This window comes from Oncorhynchus kisutch, unplaced genomic scaffold (assembly GCF_002021735.2).
Source record: "Oncorhynchus kisutch isolate 150728-3 unplaced genomic scaffold, Okis_V2 scaffold3981, whole genome shotgun sequence".
Lineage (NCBI taxonomy): Eukaryota > Metazoa > Chordata > Actinopteri > Salmoniformes > Salmonidae > Oncorhynchus > Oncorhynchus kisutch.
In genome coordinates this window covers 284,285-308,053 of record NW_022265926.1, presented here as the reverse complement: position 1 = coordinate 308,053, position 23,769 = coordinate 284,285, and the positions used below count along the sequence as shown (strand labels likewise).

At 42.9% G+C, this 23,769-nt stretch overlaps 1 protein-coding gene across 2 annotated transcripts; it reads right to left on the bottom strand.

The window, feature by feature from the left end:
• Positions 1-24: 24 nt before the first annotated feature.
• Positions 25-23,062, bottom strand: LOC109878578 (excitatory amino acid transporter 2-like). 2 transcript variants are annotated; one of them, XM_031821497.1, is made up of 10 exons: positions 22,707-23,062; positions 19,581-19,720; positions 16,300-16,452; positions 10,612-10,971; positions 10,383-10,509; positions 9,909-10,142; positions 8,432-8,626; positions 7,095-7,229; positions 6,685-6,895; positions 25-5,045 (listed from the first exon to the last, which is right to left on the bottom strand). In XM_031821497.1, the coding sequence occupies exons 2-10, from the start codon at positions 19,708-19,710 to the stop codon at positions 4,953-4,955; spliced, it is 1,638 nt and encodes a 545-aa protein (XP_031677357.1). In that variant the 5' UTR covers positions 19,711-19,720; positions 22,707-23,062; the 3' UTR covers positions 25-4,952. The 2 variants fall into 2 exon arrangements, with proteins under 2 accessions (XP_031677357.1, XP_031677358.1); XM_031821498.1 differs by having other exon boundaries at positions 4,935-5,208.
• Positions 23,063-23,769: the final 707 nt, after the last annotated feature.

The window sequence follows — 23,769 nt, the reverse complement described above, 5'->3', positions numbered from 1 at the left end:
ATATGTCATGAAAGAAACAATCCGTTTTTCATTTTTCATTTCAACATTTATTGGTTTCCATAATTATATGTACACAAGAAGTAGTAAAACACTTTACCACACTTTTAGTCCATTTGTCTGACAGAGAAAATGATATTTTTACGTTTTAGACAAATTAAATTCATACTTTCTTTAGTTCACTCACACACAGTCAACATCAGACAGATTCTTGAACCACACATACGCACAGTCAACATCAGACAGATTCTAGAATCACACATTCACACAGTCAACATCAGACAGATTCTAGAACCACACATTCACACAGTCAACATCAGACAGATTCTAGAACCACACATTCACACAGTCAACATCAGACAGATTCTAGAATCACACATTCACACAGTCAACATCAGACAGATTCTAGAACCACACATTCACACAGTTAACATCAGACAGATTCTAGAATCACACATTCACACAGTCAACATCAGACAGATTCTAGAACCACATATTCACACAGTCAACATCAGACAGATTCTAGAACCACACATTCACACAGTCAACATCAGACAGATTCTAGAACCACACATTCACACAGTCAACATCAGACAGATTCTAGAATCACACATTCACACAGTCAACATCAGACAGATTCTAGAACCACATATTCACACAGTCAACATCAGACAGATTACACAACAATGAGGAAGAATGTTCCAACACGTTCTTGGACACATATGTGCATTGAATCAAAATCCAGGATAGAAAATAGACAGCAGAAGAAGGTCTAAATGTACATTTCAACAGGTATTCATAGAAAAATAAAAAGAGGAAAAAGCCAAACTGAGAAAGAAAACATTTAAAGTGAATTTATGAAGCACTGATGTTTAACAGTGTTCAGCTATGTCTGGACAAGACTCAAGAGCATTTTGCATAGGTGCATAGGTTGCCTGAAAAAATGTTGCCTGAACCTGATATTCAGCTAACGTACATACATACAGTAGCTGCCAGCACCAAAGCTCTGTTGATGCCTGCCCCTGTCGTCTTGATGCCACTCTGAGAAAGCTACACCTTTAATTGGACTTTTCCCTCTTATCTTGTCAACCTAACAACAAAAGTAACAACGATACTGTAAAACAAACACTAAAATAACACCACCCAGTCCATATTGGTGGAAAATACAGCACTTCTTTCTCTTATTGTTCCTCTCTTTTCAGCCCATTTTCTGGATCATTCTGTGTCTGCATTAAGAGTATTAACTACATCTGTCTCCCTGAAAAGACCAAACGATTCCATATGTATATTGGTGTTGGATTCAACATGTTGAACATTGAGATATTAGATACATGATAGAGAAGAAGCATAGAATCAACGGAGAAAGTTAAGGGTTCTCTGTGGACAGACAGAAGGAGAAAGTTAAGGGTTCGCTGTGGACAGACAGAAGGAGAAAGTTAAGGGTTCTCTGTGGACAGACAGAAGGAGAAAGTTAAGGGTTCTCTGTGGACAGACAGAAGGAGAAAGTTAAGGGTTCTCTGTGGACAGACAGAAGGAGAAAGTTAAGGGTTCTCTGTGGACAGACAGAAGGAGAAAGTTAAGGGTTCTCTGTGAACAGACAGAAGGAGAAAGTTAAGGGTTCTCTGTGGAATGTGTTTGATAGAGGAGAGGAGGGTGAAGTGTTTGATACAGGGAAGACAGATGGACATCTGTGGATTAGGTGAAGGAGGGGTTGAGGTCAGTAATCAGGGTTTCTTATCTGGTTACCTTCTTCCTGTTGGGCATATACTGTAAGGATTGGAGAGAGGGAGTGTCTTAAGTGGGATATAAATATCTGGATGGGACAAATGTTGGGTTGTCTGATTACAGCTGTACAGAACCTTTGGGAAGAATTCAACTTGGTTAAAGCTTCTCTAGTGTCCGTGGGTTATTTACTCTGAAAAATAAGAACCTAACATTGGAAAGTTAATATCTCTGTGAGACTAGTAGACTACTACCCAAAAATAAAAGGACAAACAACGTAGTTCTACATTTGCATATGGTTTTCCTATCGTTATAGAAACCCTGAGCAGAACCCTCTGGGAGATCATATTTGTTTAGGATTCACTACAGAACGTTTCACCTAAATATCTACCTGGATCTAGTATATGTTATATCCACAAAGTGCAAGGAGGCACTTTGAACATGGAGATGTAAGATAACGCTGCTCTTCAACAGGTTCCGTCCTCAGAGTGTTTCTGAGACCCAGTACTGCTGTAAAGATCAGTTCCCTATTGAGATTCTACCCAGCATCCACTGCTAGGTTATGGTCTTCTTGTTATATAACCTTACTGGTCCAGGTACAGAGGTTTGTACAGTGCAGTGCTGGACACACACACACCGAGCTCCAAATAGTCCTATCTGTAATTGCAAGCTACTTTTTCAGTCTTTGTATTTATCATGTTGAAACGACATACATTAGAGGAAGTAAAGGGAGGACCGGCCTTCCTTTCTTTCAGAGTCACAAATGAGCATGCTGGAGATGGAGCTGAACTTTTCAAATCCAAATTGAAGGGCAAATTTTCTGTTGATATGGATTATTTGACTGTAATTAACATTGTCGTAATCATCATGCTGACTGACTGAACAGATTGTGGTTGACAAGGCAAGGTTGTCGTTTAGCATAGAAATACAAACACACAAAGCACTGACTTTCAGGGCCGACCGGCTTACAAGCCTATATTCCCTCTACCATCTCCTACTCTCCCTCTACCATCTCTCTACCATCTCTTACTCCCTCTCTCTACCGTCTCCTACTCTCCCTCTACCATCTCTCTACCATCTCTTACTCCCTCTCTCTACCATCTCCTACTCCCTCTCTACCATCTCCTACTCCCTCTCTCTACCATCTCTCTACCATCTCTCTACCATCTCCTACTCTCCCTCTACCATCTCTCTACCATCTCTTACTCCCTCTCTCTACCGTCTCCTACTCTCCCTCTACCATCTCTCTACCATCTCTTACTCCCTCTCTCTACCATCTCCTACTCCCTCTCTACCATCTCCTACTCCCTCTCTCTACCATCTCTCTACCATCTCTCTACCATCTCCTACTCTCCCTCTACCATCTCTCTACCATCTCTTACTCCCTCTCTCTACCATCTCCTACTCTCCCTCTACCATCTCTCTACCATCTCTTACTCCCTCTCTCTACCATCTCTTACTCTCTCTACCATCTCTTACTCTCTCTACCATCTCTTACTCTCTCTCTCTACCATCTCTTACTCTCTCTACCATCTCTTACTCTCTCTCTATCATCTCTTACTCTCTATCATCTCTTACTCTCTCTCTACCATCTCTTACTCTCTCTCTCTCTCTACCATCTCTTACTCTCTCTCTGCCAACTCTTACTCTCTCTCTCTCTACCATCTCTTACTCTCTCTACCATCTCTTATTCTCTCTACCATCTCCTTCTCTCTCTCTACCATCTACTCTCTCTCTACCATCTCTTACTCTCTCTCTCTACCATCTCTTACTCTCTCTTACTCTCTCTCTCTCTACCATCTCCTACTCACTCTCTACCATATCTTACTCTCTCTCTACCTGACATCTCTTACTCTCTCTCTACCATCTCTTACTCTCTCTCTACCATCTCTTATTCTGTCTTTTGTTCTCTCTCTCTTTTTCACTCTTTCTTTGACACACACATTCACACACACTCGAATGCACGTATACGTTATATACAGACACACAAAAACATATAGAATATATTGATTGTTGGTGTGTTTGTCCTCTTACAGCCAGGGGAGGGAACACATTAAATTCTCTTCCTGCCTCTGCACATGTCTTGTTAATGCTGTCCATATGCACCTTGCGTCTTTGGCTGTCTATAAATACGCAGCAGCCACATTTGGAGGCATTTAGTGATGTTAAGTCCAGAGGTAAGCTCCAGTGCTTAGAGGCTGATCATGTGTGCCGATGCCAGAGTTTAATCCTCTAAGTCAAAGGTATTGTAGCTCCTTCAACACACCCAACACTTGTTTTTATTCTGTCACTAGGGGGAGCCACATGGTCAACATTCTGCTTCCCTTTGCTGCGGGATGTTGTTACGTTAACGATTTCAGAACCTGTTTGCTGCTATTGGTTGACTGCAACAAGAGGCAGTAGTAAAGTCAAGGGCTTTTTGAGATAGTTCAGTGTTTGCTTTGACGTTTTTGCCATTTTTATATCTTTAAGAAAATGTGCATTACCAAGGCTCTTTAAGTTATTTCATTCTTAGTGCTATTAGAAGGCAGCAGGTTTAGAAAGCGTCAAAGCCACTCTGGAAACCAAAGAAAAGTGAATCGACCACCACTGAATATCTAGCAACCCCTGGAACATCAAGCGTTTCTGGAACATATTGTTATAAGGTTGTGCAGGGTCAGGAATAGGAATAGTAGTGACTGACAGGAGGGTTCTCCATGGAGGGGCTTCTCATCATAACACTCCTCAACTGGTCCTTGTATACAACTGGCAAGGCCACATCCCATAAGCACACGTTCGCTGAACTGCCTCTGGCGCTAACAAAATCCCTACATTTTTTATACATAAAACAGACAGAAGGATTGCTTTTCCCCCAAAAGGTTGAGCAGCAACAAAAGTGCGGCATTGCGTATATCAGAGAACATGCACTGTCGAGTAAGGTTCAGAATACAACCACCTGAATGGGTCCATTATACTAAACAATGCCTTAAAAATCACCAGCACAGCTTAAGCAATGTCATTTGGAAGTCCTAATCTAATTGTTTAAGATAGGTACAAGTGGATGCGTACCTACGTTGTCTTTGTGGGAGGGGAGCTTCATCCCATAGTCAATGAACTGACCATAGTCAGACCACAGGAAGTAAGACTGATGCACCAAAGCTTGTGATTACAGGGCTAAGTGTGGTTACGTTCTTTATTTTGGTCAGGAAGGGAAGCTTGTGGAAGTCAGGATGAGGTCGGAGCAGGGTGCTGCTTCACTCTCGTTTCCATGGTTCCTCCTCAACAAGAGAGAAATCTGCAGTGTTGGGGTGGCCGTTGGGGTGGCCGTTTCCATTGCCCATGGATACCTGCAAGCAATTACCAGGGACATCTAACTGTAAGACCAAGGCACAGTCATATTGAAGCTGTCAAAGGGTTTGAGCAGAGAAACCAAGGGGGTAATACTTGCAGGCCATCCTTTTGGTTGAATTTGGCTGGTCGGTTGAATTTTGGTTGAATTGGTTGAATTTACTGGGATTCCCGCAAATTTGGTCCCAATAGAAAGAAAAGAAAAGAAAGAATATTCTCTGAGTACTGAAGCGACAGCAGATACAGAAGATAGATTGAATCCTCTCTGAATACTGAAGCGACAGCAGATACAGAAGATAGATTGAATCCTCTCTGAATACTGAAGCGACAGCTGATACAGAAGATAGATTGAATCCTCTCTGAATACTGAAGCGACAGCAGATACAGAAGATAGATTGAATCCTCTTTGAATACTGAAGCGACAGCAGATACAGAAGATAGATTGAATCCTCTCTGAATACTGAAGCGACAGCAGATACAGAAGATAGATTGAATCCTCGTTGAATACTGAAGCGACAGCAGATACAGAAGATAGATTGAATCCTCTCTGAATACTGAAGCGACAGCAGATACAGAAGATAGATTGAATCCTCTCTGAATACTGAAGCGACAGCAGATACAGAAAGATAGATTGAATCCTCTCTGCATACTGAAGCGACAGCAGATACGAAAGATAGATTGAATCCTCGTTGAACACTGAAGCGACAGCAGATACAGAAGATAGATTGAATCCTCTCTGAATACTGAAGCGACAGCAGATACAGAAGATAGATTGAATCCTCTCTGAATACTGAAGCGACAGCAGATACAGAAGATGGATTGAAATGTGTTTTCTCACTGACAGGAGAATGTAAAACATTGATGAGTCAGTTTCGTTTTCTATCTTGGCCATGTATTTTATGGATTCTCTGCCCAACAGAATTACCGGGACAATAATGTTGAATAAGAAAACAACTAAATGACAGTATAAAACAGTGATTAGTAATTGTCCCATGCAAGCAAAGCAATAGAACAATGATCCATGACAAATGGATCAGTAAAATGCTCTGAAAATAAGAGCATGGACTTTTCTTTGAGTTTTTGGTCTAAAACATAGCTAGCTACAGTAGAAAGAAGGATTTTTGACAGGTCCATAATATGTCTGCCACTGTTTTGGATAAACATGATGAAATAGCAGTCTTCATGTGTACCACTAGCCATACAATGTTGATTTAAAAATTGGCCGTAAAACTGAATCGAATCATGTAAACAGGGCTGCCACAAATACATGTCCAATTAAGAAAAATAATCCCACTCATGTCACAGATTAATACAAGACATAGGAAGAAAAGTCAAGTGCGGAAAAATGTTTTCAAAAGAAAAATCGTGTCAAAAACATAACATCAGAATGATAGTAAACTGTCGAGCAAAAGTACACAGGTATCACAAAAACTGCTTTTCCATATAGTTAGTGAGTGAGTAAATAAATATATGAGCATATTTATTTAGTTTCTCCACCTTGTAATATTGTTTTCTCCAAAATAATTGTATAAGGTGACATCAATGTATGTCGACATACCAAATGACAAGAGAAGGAAAGGCAGCCGTTACAGGGGAAGTCTACATGCACGTCTCTATATCCTTAAAGATGAAATGTACCTTGCAATCATCTATCATGACTGTGCTGTGGGCTGCAGCGTAAACACACTGGTTGGTGTTGTTCTCGAAGAACGATTGGGATTTTGTCAACTCAAATTCATCAACTTTTTGCGCCGCGTCAAACGCATCGAGCTCGTCTTTGGACAGGTGGTAAACGATACCGGCCCCGTAGGAGTCCCCAACCACGTTGACGGAGGTTCGGAACCGATCCCTGTAGTTTTTTTTAGGGTGGGGAGGCAGACACAGAGACAGACAAGTGCAGAAGGTAATCTCTCGGGGGAACAAAGCTGAGGACAATATTTTGAGGAAGACCAGAGTTTTATCCTGAGGTAACAAGAAGATATTGTGTGTGTGTGGAAACATTCTCTGTACGTGTGAATGCAGGTACAAGTGCAAGATTGAGTACTCACAGCAGCCAGTCAACAGCCACCAACAGACTGATGTCTTGGGTGGGTAACCCAACGGCTGTTAGGATCAGTAGCATGGTCACCAATCCAGCACTGGGGATACTGGCCGCTCCCACACTGGCCAAGGTTGCTGTCAGGCTACAGTCAGGATGAGAGATCTCAGTCAATTACACACTGGCCAAGGTTGCTGTCAGGCTACAGTCAGGATGAGAGATCTCAGTCAATTACACACTGGCCAAGGTTGCTGTCAGGCTACAGTCAGGATGAGAGATCTCAGTCAATTACACACTGGCCAAGGTTGCTGTCAGGCTACAGTCAGGATGAGAGATCTCAGTCAATTACACACTGGCCAAGGTTGCTGTCAGGCTACAGTCAGGATGAGAGATCTCAGTCAATTACACACTGGCCAAGGTTGCTGTCAGGCTACAGTCAGGATGAGAGATCTCAGTCAATTACACACTGGCCAAGGTTGCTGTCAGGCTACAGTCAGGATGAGAGATCTCAGTCAATTACACACTGGCCAAGGTTGCTGTCAGGCTACAGTCAGGATGAGAGATCTCAGTTAATTACACACTGGCCAAGGTTGCTGTCAGGCTACAATCAGGATGAGAGATCTCAGTTAATTACACACTGGCCAAGGTTGCTGTCAGGCTACAGTCAGGATGAGAGACCTCAGTTAATTACACACTGGCCAAGGTTGTTGTCAGGCTACAGTCAGGATGAGAGATCTCAGTTAATTACACACTGGCCAAGGTTGCTTTCAGGCTACAGTCAGGATGAGAGACCTCAGTTAATTACACATACATTAATTTCAACCTTATATTGTAGGTACATGAAGACATGTTTTTTGTCAAGGTCAATAGATCATATATAGGGCACCTTGTTTTGAACAATCATGTCACATGACCTGAATTTGAACCTTTATTTAAAGGGTTTTCAACAAACGGTCCCTTTTCTTATTATGTTAGATGGGCCAGCACCATTCTCCAGCACCAATCTCCAGCACTGTGCTCCAGCACCATTCTCCAGCACCAATCTCCAGCACTGTGCTCCAGCACCATTCTCCAGCACCAATCTCCAGCACTGTGCTCCAGCACCATCCTCCAGCACCAATCTCCAGCACTGTGCTCCAGCACCATCTTCCAGCACCAATCTCCAGCACTGTGCTCCAGCACCGTCCTCCAGCACCATGTTCCAGCACCATGCTCAGATAATTGCTTTTATTTTTGGTGTAAATCTAGTGTCTGGAAAAGGCTTAAAATAAAGATTAAATCCTAGGTCATGTGACATGATAGTCCGAAACACAGGGCCCTAGTCATGTAGGATTAGAAGTGTCCTACCTGACAGTGACGATCTGGCCGTAGTCGAGGTCGATGTTATTCATCTGGGCGATGAAGATGGCTGCCACGGCCTCGTAAAGCGCAGTGCCGTCCATGTTGATAGTGGCGCCCACGGGGAGCACGAATCGTGTCACTCGCTTATCGATGCCCAAGTTCTCCTCCAGACAGCGGAATGTGACTGGCAGGGTACCAGCACTGAGAGACGGGTACAGAACTTGTACTTAATACATATCACAAGACTTGGAATGGTATTAAACACTGAATTGACATAATATCTATATTATGCATTGAGCATTATGTTCTCTCAAAGGGTGACTTTTAAAGGGTCTTACTTTAAGCAGTAAGATTAGTCGACAAGAGTCTAACTACATTGTGGTAGCTAAGCTCTACAAATCTGGTGTCATGCATGAAGGTATCAGACACCCGTGAAATGTGGACACCCCTCTAGGACATGAACCACATCTCTGTTGCTGTTATCATCTCAGTGTGAGCTTCGGCTGTGGCTCAAAACCTACTCTGTCATACAATCTATCAAATAGGTTGGGTAATGCAGAGTCCTTAATATAAATGAACTATTTATCCTAAACTAATCTGAGGTTTTTAATCTTTGAAAGCAACTTTGCGCTGTGTGCACCACGAATAACATTACTCTTGTTTTTAGTTTATCTGTAGAGTGGAGACAAAACAAGCAAGGTCAAGGCATCTTGTTTTGTCTGTCTTATCGTAAACAAGCAGAATGGGTTCTAGAATGGGTTCTAGAATGGGTTCTGAGCAATAATACGTTTGACAGAGGGAAAAGGGAGGGTGACAGAGAAGAAGTGAATAGGTTAGAGTATAGGTTAGAGAATAGGTTAGAGAATAGGTTAGAGAATAGGTTAGAGAATAGGTTAGAGAATAGGTTAGAGAATAGGTTAGAGAATAGGTTAGATAATAGGTTAGAGAATAGGTTAGAGAATAGGTTAGAGAATGGGTTAGAGAATAGGTTAGAGAATAGGTTAGAGAATAGGTTAGAGAATAGGTTAGAGAATAGGTTAGAGAATAGGTTAGAGAATGGGTTAGAGAATAGGTTAGAGAATAGGTTAGATAATAGGTTAGAGAATAGGTTAGAGAATAGGTTAGAGAATAGGTTAGAGAATAGGTTAGAGAATAGGTTAGATAATAGGTTAGAGAATAGGTTAGAGAATAGGTTAGAGAATAGGTTAGAGAATAGGTTAGAGAATGGGTTAGAGAATAGGTTAGAGAATAGGTTAGAGAATAGGTTAGAGAATAGGTTAGAGAATAGGTTAGAGAATAGGTTAGAGAATAGGTTAGAGAATAGGTTAGAGAATAGGTTAGAGAATGGGTTAGAGAATAGGTTAGAGAATAGGTTATAGAATAGGTTAGAGAATAGGTTAGAGAATAGGTTAGAGAATAGGTTAGAGAATAGGTTAGAGAATAGGTTAGAGAATAGGTTAGAGAATGGGTTTGGGTCTTGTACCTAGATGCTGTCCCAATAGCGGTGACCCAGGCCTGGAAGATTCCCATGAAGAAGACATAGGGGTTTTTCTTCACGATGACTAAGTATATTAGCGGTAGAAATATGGCACCGTGGATGACAAGGCCCACGATCACGGTCACCATGTACATTCCCAGTTGCCTGGCAACCATTTCCAGATCATCGATTGAGATGATCTTCCCACAGATGAGACAGGCGATACCGAAAGGGGAATACCTGGGAGAGACCTTGGTGAGATTAGTTTTGCAGTTTGGTAAAACTAATGAAAGGTCAATAGTGGTATGTAATTGGGAATATTGGGGCAAACATGTACACTGGGGGCTAATTTCCTGTAATAAATAACACTTTTCTCCTTTGGCGACAGTGACTAGAGTGGACTTCCTAGAATGCCTGTTATTTTAGAGGAGGGGGGGGGGGGGGGTAGAGGTATATAACTCTAGAGAGGAAAAGACTTACCACATAATCATGCCAACAATCCTCATGACGATCTCGTTGAGAACGTTAAAAAACTCCAGCATGAGCTTGGCCTTTTCTCCCATCTTCCCCATGATTATCCCGAAAGCCACAAAGAAACCGATCAAACCTACAGTTTCAAAAGGAGGCAAAAAGTGTCAAATCAATTATTTGGACTGCTAAGACAATCATTCATTCCAGTTAAGAGCATGTTTTCTATAAGTGTACCAACCTAGCACATTCATCCCACTCTTGTACTGAAGAGCCCTTTTGATGGTGAACTGTGGTGGACCCCTGGTCCTGTTGGTAGGTACGGGGACTTTTGTGGTGACTGTCTGGATCTGCTGGAAGCAGGCCTGAACCAGGTTTTCTGGGAAAAGGTTTCGAATTAGATCGAAGAAGGCGTCCAGACTGGAGACGTCATCGTTCTTCTTGCCAGGCCCGAGGTTAGACTTCAGCTTGGGGTTACCTGGGTGAATGAGCAGCACCAGAATGACACCCAGAGCGGCAGCGATGACTGTGGTGGACATGTAGTACACCATGGCTCGGGTGCCCAGGCGGCCACTGGACTTGGCATCCAACCCTGCCAGTCCTGGAGTGGGAGAGAGGTGAGAGAGGCCCGCAGTTCAACAACCGGTTACGTAAACTACAGAAGATATGCATTCCAGATACTCTAGTGATAAATGCAGTGGCGGCTGCTGAGGGGAGGAAAGCTCATAATAATGTCATGGAACAGAGGAAATGGAACGGCACCAAACAGGTGTTTGATGTGTTTGATACCATTCCACTGATTCCGCTCCAGTCATTACCACGAGCCTGTCCTCCCTGATTAAGGTGCCACCAACATCCTGTGGATAATGCTATAATAACACTCCAACGTACAATGCCTCTAGTGCTAGTACAGACAAACGCTAGCAAACGCACTCTACACACAGGTATACTGTAGTACATTGTCATATTGTTGTATGGTGATATTATAAATTTTGTATTGAAGATATGTAGTGGTGTAATAATGTAACTAATGGGGATCCATAATAAACACCAGGAAGAGTAGCTGCTGCCTTGGCAGGAACCAATGGGGATCCATAATAAACACCAGGAAGAGTAGCTGCTGCCTTGGCAGGAACTAATGGGGATCCATAATATGACACCAGGAAGAGTACCTGCAGCTTTGGCAGGAACTAATGGGGATCGATAATACCCCAGGAAGAGTAGCTGCTGCCTTGGCAGGAACTAATGGGGATACATAATAAACACCTGGAAGAGTAGCTGCTGCCTTGGCAGGAACTAATGGGGATCTATAATAAAACCCAGGAAGAGTAGCTGCTGCCTTGGCAGGAACTAATGGGGATCCATAATAAACATCAGGAAGAGTAGCTGCTGCCTTGGCAGGAACTAATGGGGATCTATAATAAACCCCAGGAAGAATAGTTGTTGCCTTGGCAGGAACTAATGGGGATCCATAATAAACACCAGGAAGAGTAGCTGCTGCCTTGGCAGGAACTAATGGGGATCTATAATAAACCCCAGGAAGAGTAGCTGCTGCCTTGGCAGGAACTAATGGGGATCTATAATAAACCCCAGGAAGAATAGCTGCTGCCTTGGCAGGAACTAATGGGGATCCATAATAAACACCTGGAAGAGTAGCTGCTGCCTTGGCAGGAACTAATGGGGATGCAAAATAAACACCAGGAAGAGTAGCTGCTGCCTTGGCAGGAACTAATGGGGATCTATAATAAACCCCAGGAAGAGTAGCTGTTGCCTTGGCAGGAACTAATGGGGATCCATAATAAACCCCAGGAAGAGTAGCTGCAGCCTTGGCAGGAACTAATGGGGATCTATAATAAACCCCAGGAAGAGTAGCTGCTGCCTTGGCAGGAACTAATGGGGATCTATAATAAACCCCAGGAAGAGTAGCTGCTGCCTTGGCAGGAACTAATGGGGATCTATAATAAACCCCAGGAAGAGTAGCTGCTGCCTTGGCAGGAACTAATGGGGATCTATAATAAACCCCAGGAAGAGTAGCTGCAGCCTTGGCAGGAACTAATGGGGATCTATAATAAACCCCAGGAAGAGTAGCTGCTGCCTTGGCAGGAACTAATGGGGATCTATAATAAACCCCAGGAAGAGTAGCTGCTGCCTTGGCAGGAACTAATGGGGATACATAATAAACACCTGGAAGAGTAGCTGCTGCCTTGGCAGGAACTAATGGGGATCTATTATAAACCCCAGGAAGAGTAGCTGCTGCCTTGGCAGGAACTAATGGGGATCCATAATAAACACCAGGAAGAGTAGCTGCTGCCTTGGCAGGAACTAATGGGGATCTATAATAAACCCCAGGAAGAGTAGCTGCTGCCTTGGCAGGAACTAATGGGGATCCATAATAAACAAAAGGAAGAGTAGCTGCTGCCTTGGCAGGAACTAATGGGGATCTATAATAAACCCCAGGAAGAGTAGCTGCTGCCTTGGCAGGAACTAATGGGGATCTATAATAAACCCCAGGAAGAATAGCTGCTGCCTTGGCAGGAACTAATGGGGATCCATAATAAACACCAGGAAGAGTAGCTGCTGCCTTGGCAGGAACTAATGGGGATGCAAAATAAACACCAGGAAGAGTAGCTGCTGCCTTGGCAGGAACTAATGGGGATCTATAATAAACCCCAGGAAGAGTAGCTGTTGCCTTGGCAGGAACTAATGGGGATCTATAATAAACCCCAGGAAGAGTAGCTGCTGCCTTGGCAGGAACTAATGGGGATCTATAATAAACCCCAGGAAGAGTAGCTGCTGCCTTGGCAGGAACTAATGGGGATCTATAATAAACCCCAGGAAGAGTAGCTGCAGCCTTGGCAGGAACTAATGGGGATCTATAATAAACCCCAGGAAGAGTAGCTGCTGCCTTGGCAGGAACTAATGGGGATCTATAATAAACCCCAGGAAGAGTAGCTGCTGCCTTGGCAGGAACTAATGGGGATACATAATAAACACCTGGAAGAGTAGCTGCTGCCTTGGCAGGAACTAATGGGGATCTATAATAAACCCCAGGAAGAGTAGCTGCTGCCTTGGCAGGAACTAATGGGGATCCATAATAAACACCAGGAAGAGTAGCTGCTGCCTTGGCAGGAACTAATGGGGATCTATAATAAACCCCAGGAAGAGTAGCTGCTGCCTTGGCAGGAACTAATGGGGATCCATAATAAACAAAAGGAAGAGTAGCTGCTGCCTTGGCAGGAACTAATGGGGATCTATAATAAACCCCAGGAAGAGTAGCTGCAGCCTTCGTAGGAACTAATGGGGATCTATAATAAACCCCAGGAAGAGTAGCTGCTGCCTTGGCAGGAACTAATGGGGATCTATAATAAACCACAGGAAGAGTAGCTGCTGCCTTGGCAGGATCTAATGGGGATACATAATAAACACCTGGAAGAGTAGCTGCTGCCTTGGCAGGAACTAATGGGGATCTATAATAAACCCCAGGAAGAGTAGCTGCTGCCTTGGCAGGAACTAATGGGGATCCATAATAAACACCAGGAAGAGTAGCTGCTGCCTTGGCAGGAACTAATGGGGATCTATAATAAACCCCAGGAAGAATAGTTGTTGCCTTGGCAGGAACTAATGGGGATCCATAATAAACACCAGGAAGAGTAGCTGCTGCCTTGGCAGGAACTAATGGGGATCTATAATAAACCCCAGGAATAGTAGCTGCTGCCTTGGCAGGAACTAATGGGGATCTATAATAAACCCCAGGAAGAATAGCTGCTGCCTTGGCAGGAACTAATGGGGATCCATAATAAACACCAGGAAGAGTAGCTGCTGCCTTGGCAGGAACTAATGGGGATGCAAAATAAACACCAGGAAGAGTAGCTGCTGCCTTGGCAGGAACTAATGGGGATCTATAATAAACCCCAGGAAGAGTAGCTGTTGCCTTGGCAGGAACTAATGGGGATCCATAATAAACCCCAGGAAGAGTAGCTGTTGCCTTGGCAGGAACTAATGGGGATCCATAATAAACACCAGGAAGAGTAGCTGCTGCCTTGGTAGGAACTAATGGGGATCTATAATAAACCCCAGGAAGAGTAGCTGCAGCCTTGGCAGGAACTAATGGGGATCTATAATAAACCCCAGGAAGAGTAGCTGCTGCCTTGGCAGGAACTAATGGGGATCTATAATAAACCCCAGGAAGAGTAGCTGCTGCCTTGGCAGGAACTAATGGGGATCTATAATAAACCCCAGGAAGAGTAGCTGCCTTGGCAGGAACTAATGGGGATCTATAATAAACCCCAGGAAGAATAGCTGCTGCCTTGGCAGGAACTAATGGGGATCCATAATAAACACCAGGAAGAGTAGCTGCTGCCTTGGCAGGAACTAATGGGGATGCAAAATAAACACCAGGAAGAGTAGCTGCTGCCTTGGCAGGAACTAATGGGGATCTATAATAAACCCCAGGAAGAGTAGCTGTTGCCTTGGCAGGAACTAATGGGGATCTATAATAAACCCCAGGAAGAGTAGCTGCTGCCTTGGCAGGAACTAATGGGAATCCATAATAAACCCCAGGAAGAGTAGCTGCTGCCTTGGCAGGAACTAATGGGGATCCGTAATATCCCCCAGGAAGAGTAGCTGCTGCCTTGGCAGGAACTAATGGGGATCTATAATAAACCCCAGGAAGAGTAGCAGTTGCCTTGGCAGTAACTAATGGGGATCCATAATAAACCCCAGGAAGAGTAGCTGTTTCCTTGGCAGGAACTAATGGGGATCCATAATAAACACCAGGAATAGTAGCTGCTGCCTTGGTAGGAACTAATGGGGATCTATAATAAACCCCAGGAAGAGTAGCTGCAGCCTTGGCAGGAACTAATGGGGATCTATAATAAACCCCAGGAAGAGTAGCTGCTGCCTTGGCAGGAACTAATGGGGATCTATAATAAACCCCAGGAAGAGTAGCTGCTGCCTTGGCAGGAACTAATGGGGATCTATAACAAACTCCAGGAAGAGTAGCTGCCTTGGCAGGAACTAATGGGGATCTATAATAAACCCCAGGAAGAGTAGCTGCTGCCTTGGCAGGAACTAATGGGGATCTATAATAAACCCCAGGAAGAGTAGCTGCTGCCTTGGCAGGAACTAATGGGGATCTATAACAAACACCAGGAAGAGTAGCTGCCTTGGCAGGAACTAATAGGGATCTATAATAAACCCCAGGAAGAGTAGCTGCTGCCTTGGCAGGAACTAATGGGGATCCATAATAAACCCCAGGAAGAGTAGCTGCAGCCTTGGCAGGAACTAATGGGGATCCATAATAAACCCCAGGAAGAGTAGCTGCTGCCTTGGCACGAACGAATGGGGATCTATAATAACCCCCAGGAAGAGTAGCTGGTGCCTTGGCAGGAACTAATGGGGATCCATAATAAGCCGCAGGAAGAGTAGCTGCTGCCTTGGCAGGAACTAATGGGGAACCATAATAAACACCAGGAAGAGTAGCTGCTGCCTTGGCAGGAACTAATGGGGATCTATAATAAACCCCAGGAAGAGTAGCTGCTGCCTTGGCAGGAACTAATGGGGATCTATAATAAACCCCAGGAAGAGTAGCTGCAGCCTTGGCAGGAACTAATGGGGATCTATAATAAACCCCAGGAAGAGTAGCTGCTGCCTTGGCAGAAACTAATGGGGATCTATAATAAACCCCAGGAAGAGTAGCTGCTGCTTTGGCAGGAACTAATGGGGAACCATAATAAACACCAGGAAGAGTAGCTGCTGCCTTGTCAGGAACTAATGGGGAACCATAATAAACACCAGGAAGAGTAGCTGCTGCCTTGGCAGGAACTAATGGGGATCTATAATAAACCCCAGGAAGAGTAGCTGCTGCCTTGGCAGGAACTAATGGGGATCCATGATAAATACATATGATGGCAGGGTTCTGGTCTCCCACCTGTGATGAGACTGGAGATGATCAGGGGCAGGATGAGCATCTTCAGCATCCTCATCAGGATGTCTCCTGGGAACGAGATGATCATGACCACATCAGGGGGGAGCGGCGACATGGGACGCAGTAGTATTCCCGAAACAGAGCCTGTGATCACACCTAGAACACAGAGAGAGAACCCACAGTCATATCAACTGGATCTCTCATTGGTTTTCTGTTGCATGATTTAGAACCACCGTTTACACACACTGGGCTATTTGTATTCATACACATCAGCTAGTGTTTATACCCTGAACACAACAAGCTCTACCTCGACTCTCGCTACACTTTCACCCACAAGTTTTAGGCAACCTTATGCACTGTGAGGGATGGGAGGTGACTAAGTGCAGAAAAACTAAATTATATCAAAACTAAATTATATCAAATCCCACACTTTTCATTGTTAAAGATGCAATCCGGGATCTTAAGAACTTACTAATTTGTAACATATTGTATGAATTTGAATTTGTAACATATTGTACGAATTTGAATTTGTAACATAAAATATGAGTTGCAAAAAACCAAAAATACAAAATAAAACGTGCTTTTTGTAACTTAACATACAAAATACATGACATAGAACACAATTGCGCACAATTTTCAGGAACCCATTTTGGCTCATTAGCATTAGTTTCAAAACTACTGACTGAAAGTATACACATCTAAACAACAGGCTAACTTAACAAGACAGTAACAACCAGACACATCTAAACAACAGGCTAACTTAACAAGACAGTAACAACCAGACACATCTAAACAACAGGCTAACTTACCAAGACAGTAACAACCAGACACATCTAAACAACAGGTTAACTTACCAAGACAGTAACAACCAGACACATCTAAACAACAGGCTAACTTACCAAGACAGTAACAACCAGACACATCTAAACAACAGGTTAACTTACCAAGACAGTAACAACCAGACACATCTAAACAACAGGTTAACTTACCAAGACAGTAACAACCAGACACATCTAAACAACAGGTTAACTTACCAAGACAGTAACAACCAGACACATCTAAACAACAGGCTAACTTACCAAGACAGTAACAACCAGACACATCTAAACAACAGGCTAACTTACCAAGACAGTAACAACCAGACACATCTAAACAACAGGTTAACTTACCAAGACAGTAACAACCAGACACATCTAAACAACAGGCTAACTTACCAAGACAGTAACAACCAGACACATCTAAACAACAGGTTAACTTACCAAGACAGTAACAACCAGACACATCTAAACAACAGGTTAACTTACCAAGACAGTAACAACCAGACACATCTAAACAACAGGTTAACTTACCAAGACAGTAACAACCAGACACATCTAAACAACAGGCTAACTTACCAAGACAGTAACAACCAGACACATCTAAACAACAGGCTAACTTACCAAGACAGTAACAACCAGACACATCTAAACAACAGGCTAACTTACCAAGACAGTAACAACCAGACACATCTAAACAACAGGCTAACTTACCAAGACAGTAACAACCAGACACATCTAAACAACAGGCTAACTTACCAAGACAGTAACATCTATACAACAAGCTAACTTACCAAGACAGTAACATCTATACAACAGGCTAACTTACCAAGACAGTAACATCTATACAACAGGCTAACTTACCAAGACAGTAACATCTATACAACAGGCTAACTTACCAAGACAGTAACATCTATACAACATGCTAACTTACCAAGACAGTAACATCTATATGACAGGCTAACTTACCAAGACAGTAACAACCAGTCACATCTAAACAACAGGCTAACTTACCAAGACAGTAACAACCAGTCACCTCTAAACAACAGGCTAACTTACCAAGACAGTAACATCTATACAACAGGCTAACTTACCAAGACAGTAACATCTATACAACAGGCTAACTTACCAAGACAGTAACATCTATACAACAGGCTAACTTACCAAGACAGTAACATCTATACAACAGGCTAACTTACCAAGACAGGAACATCTATACAACAGGCTAACTTACCAAGACAGTAACATCTATATGACAGACTAACTTACCAAGACAGTAACATCTATACGACAGGCTAACTTACCAAGACAGTAACATCTATACAACAGGCTAACTTACCAAGACAGTAACATCTATATGACAGGCTAATTTACCAAGACAGTAACAACCAGTCACCTCTAAACAACAGGCTAACTTACCAAGACAGTAACATCTATACAACAGGCTAACTTACCAAGACAGTAACATCTATACAACAGGCTAACTTACCAAGACAGTAACATCTATACAACATGCTAACTTACCAAGACAGTAACATCTATATGACAGGCTAACTTACCAAGACAGTAACAACCAGTCACCTCTAAACAACAGGCTAACTTACCAAGACAGTAACAACCAGTCACCTCTAAACAACAGGCTAACTTACCAAGACAGTAACATCTATATGACAGGCTAACTTACCAAGACAGTAACAACCAGTCACCTCTAAACGACTGGCTGACTTACCAAGACAGTAACAACCAGTCACCTCTAAACGACTGGCTGACTTACCAAGACAGTAACATTTATACGACAGGTTAACTTACCAAGACAGTAACATCTATGCAACAGGCTAACTTACCAAGACAGTAACATCTATACAACAGGCTAACTTACCAAGACAGTAACATCTATACGACAGGTTAACTTACCAAGACAGTAACATCTATGCAACAGGCTAACTTACCAAGACAGTAACATCTATGCAACAGGCTAACTTACCAAGACAGTAACATCTATGCAACAGGCTAACTTACCAAGACAGTAACATCTATGCAACAGGCTAACTTACCAAGACAGTAACATCTATACAACAGGCTAACTTACCAAGACAGTAACATCTATACGACAGGTTAACTTACCAAGACAGTAACATCTATGCAACAGGCTAACTTACCAAGACAGTAACAAGCAGACACATCTATAGGACAGACTAACTTACCAAGACAGTAACAACCAGACACATCTATAGGACAGGCTAACTTACCAAGACAGTAACATCTATACAACAGGCTAACTTACCAAGACAGTAACAAGCAGACACATCTATAGGACAGGCTAACTTACCAAGACAGTAACATCTATACAACAGGTTAACTTACCAAGACAGTAACATCTATAGGACAGGCTAACTTACCAAGACAGTAACATCTATAGGACAGGCTAACTTACCAAGACAGTAACATCTATACAACAGGTTAACTTACCAAGGATGGTGAGGAAAAGGACCAAGTTATTCATGATTTTGCTGCATATTCCCCAACACATAGGCTGAGGAGGCTCCACGATGGGCTCCAAATGGCTTTCATGCATTCTGACCTCCACTTGCCTCTGCATTGTGTTGGCACTAGAGAGAGAGAGAGAGAGATAGATAGGAGGTTTATTCATTTACTCCTCCTTGACCCATAATGCCTAGCTGTGTCGACAGGTATTACCATATTTGCTCCAGTGTAAAGGTCACTGATGCAGCACACCATAAGAGTTTGATGTGGCTTCTTGTCCATCTGTAATAATGGCCCGGGAACTGATGACAAACAGAATGATAATGTATTCATACTATCACAAAGATGTATGAGGGAGAGGAGACTGAATGAGTGGGTAGAGAGAGAGACATGGGAGATGTGAGTATGTAAATCATTCTAATTATATTTTTCCAAATAATTTGTATATTGGCAAAAACAATTATCTGTACTCTTATTTGTTGTATTAATTTGTGAGGGTGACCCCATTTCCCCGACTTTGAATACTACTGACGTAGCCCCTCGTATTAGTGAAAAGGCTCCACAAGAAAGAGTTGTTTTTAGAGGATTCACCTATTGGGACAATTCAAGGTGTGACACCTTCTTTTCTAAGAGTGTGCCTTGGGGCTTGATACCTGATATTTAGGTTTCAAAGCACACCAGTTATTTTAATTTTATTTTTTTACTTAACTAGGCAAGTCAGTTAAGAAGAATTTCTTATTTACAATGACGGCCCACCCCGGCCAAACTCGGACGATGCAGGGCCAATTGGGCACCGCCCTATGGGACTCCACCTCGTATTAGTGAAAGGGTTCACGGCCGGATATGATGCAGCCTGGATTCAAACCAGGGACTGTAGTGACGCCTCTTGCACTGAGACGCAGTGCCTTAGACTGTTGCGCCACTCAGGAGCCCACCATGACTTGTGTGTTAGTACAGTATGTGTGTGTGTCCAGTGTCTGTCGACAGCAACTGACTTAAACTTAACGTCTGTTATCTCTGCCCTCTGATCTGGGTCAGTCTGAGGATGCAGTGATTTTCCAGTGAATGGAGCTTCTTCGTAATCTTATTCCTCTGAGATGGAAGTCTTCATTTTCAGGTCATGCCCCCATCTCACACTCCTCACACTCCTCCCTCCATCTCTCTACCTAATCGCCTCATCACGTCACCACAGCAACAAGTCTCCCAGCTTTGTTGTGGTCTGGCTTATTAAAAGCTCTTCAACTTAAAGGTCCTCGACCGTCCCTACTCCTAGCATCATTTAAATCACATCTCTTGGGGTGTATAACCTTGTGTGCTGTTGTGTAACTTTGTCCCCTCCGCCATTCTGGAACATCCGTGTGTTGTCACCGTGTCCCGTATTGTTTCATATTTACACTAACACACACTGTCAATACCGTCCATTTCCTGAGATGGAGCCCTTCTGCTGGGTCCCCCTGCTACACTGTTACACTGTCCTGAAAAAATGAACAGCTCTGTACTCACTGGCAAAATATCTCTTGGATTGAGAGGAAAATGGAGGTTTGGCGAAATTCCCTTCTGTTTCTAAAACCATATTGAGTGAAATTCCCTTCTGTTTCTAAAACCATATTGAGCGAAATTCCCTTCTGTTTCTAAAACCATATTGAGTGAAATTCCCTTCTGTTTCTAAAACCATATTGAGTGAAATTCCCTTCTGTTTCTAAGACCATATTGAGTGAAATTCCCTTCTGTTTCTAAAACCATATTGAGTGAAATTCCCTTCTGTTTCTAAAACCATATTGAGTGAAATTCCCTTCTGTTTCTAAAACCATATTGAGTGAAATTCCCTTCTGTTTCTAAAACCATATTGAGTGAAATTCCCTTCTGTTTCTAAAACCATATTGAGTGAAATTCCCTTCTGTTTCTAAAACCATATTGAGTGAAATTCCCTTCTGTTTCTAAAACCATATTGAGTGAATTTGTAGTAACTGCTTGTATTGCAAACTGTTTACATCCACAGAACCAAAGACGTGACGGAGAGGCAGTTAATAGGTTGTGACTGGCAAATCAATCAGAGGCTGTCTGACACACAGTGCCCGGACATAAGCCTGTTAAGGCCGACAAAATTAGCCTGTCAAGCACACCAGTGGTTTAGTTACATAACCTCTCAGGGGTGACCCAGGAACTGTCAAGGTGTGCCAAGCTGCGATTAGACCGTCTTGAGCAAGGGATTACTGTTTGATTCACAGATTCAGAAATACAGATTCACAATACATACAAATGAAATCACATATTTAAAAAACACAATTATTCACACAGCTCTTTGGCAAGAAATGGCCCCCTCACCAAGAATCATCCATACTGCCTATCTGCTCTATGGTGCACTAGTACCAAAATCTTTTCAAAGCCTAAACAATATATCGCTACAGTCAACTGAAGCCTGACTGTAGCAATTGTGAAGCACTTGAATCAGGATCCAGGGCACATACGATTTGCTAATGTCATTATGTGTCTCATTAGATAGGGTACATCTCATTGAGCTGGATGGTTCTCAAGGCCACCTGGCTGGGTTGGTGCAGATGAGGTCAAAGGGGAGAGTGTCTCAGCTCTCTCACCAGAAAGGGATGACCTCTGATTACCAAAGGTCAAATGACAATACATGAAGAATGATCAGACACGTCACAGACGCCAGAGCATTTTCCCTTTTTTGCGTCAGGGGACAACAACAATACTGTTGCATAATACTGTGATGAGGAAATTCTACTCAACAATACTGATGCATCATACTGTGATGAGGAAATTCTACTCAACAATACTGATGCATCATACTGTGATGAGGAAATTCTACTCAACAATACTGATGCATCATACTGTGATGAGGAAATTCTACTCAACAATACTGATGCATCATACTGTGATGAGGAAATTCTACTCAACAATACTGATGCATAATACTGTGAGATGCAAACTTTCAATCATACCTTCAAAAATCCATGACAGCAACTGCCTCTATAATAAATACAGGACGGAAAAAGTAGAATGTAGAAGGTTTGAAGAGAAACATTCTGGAGCGCTTCAAGAAAATGTTTCAAACCTTTCATATTCAATTAAAAACCTTTACATTTAGCTTACCTGTAGTTGTTGTCTGGAATTTGGAATGGAAGGTGACGTACTAAAGAGTCACTACTCAGTCAGCCATGGGGCTGCGAGGATAGAGTCAAAGAAAGGAAGGGAAATTCACGGTCTATCCATCTTGGAGATTCAGTGAAGATCCACAAACGTATGAAGGTCCCCCCTTTGCCCCTTAAATAAGGGAATGTAGAAATCTGGAGGCTATGCAGGAGTAGATCTCAAGAAGAAAGCCAGCAGCACCTTCTCAGCATCCAATCGAAATACAATGAATAATCAGCAATGCCCATGGAAGACTAAGAATGGTATCCGCAGTCACTGAAGTCGACTCATCCAAGCATGTGTGTAGACCTGAAGTGACCAACCTGCAGGCTGGACTATGGGCTCCACGTTCTGCTTAATTGTAAGCAGCAAGTGAAATCCTTGGTGCCCTCCTCTTTCTCCTTCTCTACCTGTCTAATCCGTCCTTAAAGCATGCGCTGTAATGCTTTTCCCTCGGATGTGAGGCGGGATAAAGACGCACGAGATTCTCAAACAATCAAAGCAGGCCTGCAAGCCAACTGCTCAAGAAAAGGAACACTTGGCTGTTGCATTGAAGAGACATGTGCGTTGTATAGCCAACCCAGATGTAAACAAAGAGGAGAGGGAAGTTTGAGTAGTAATGAATCAGACAAGATGGGCTCTTTCAACTCACACTTTTAGGAAAAAGGATCTAGAACAATAAAGGGTTCCTCAGCTTGTCCTTGCAGGTTAGAAGAACCCTCATTCCAGGTAGAACATTTTCTCCATAAAAAGAAGCCTTTTAGAACCTTTTCTTAAAGAAGGATGAAAAAGGTTCCAAATAGAATCCTTGTCCTTGTTAAACTAAGGCCAATGTCCTCACCCCTGGTGAAAGGTGACCGAGCTAGATCAATGTTTGTCAGACCATGAGACATCCTGAAAATCGGTCTACTCACAAAATTGGCTGTAGCGTCCAAACAGTTTAGGCTACACAATAATATGAGGTGAGACACTCACAAACACATACAGTGCATTCAGAAAAGTATTCAGACCCCTTCACGTTTTC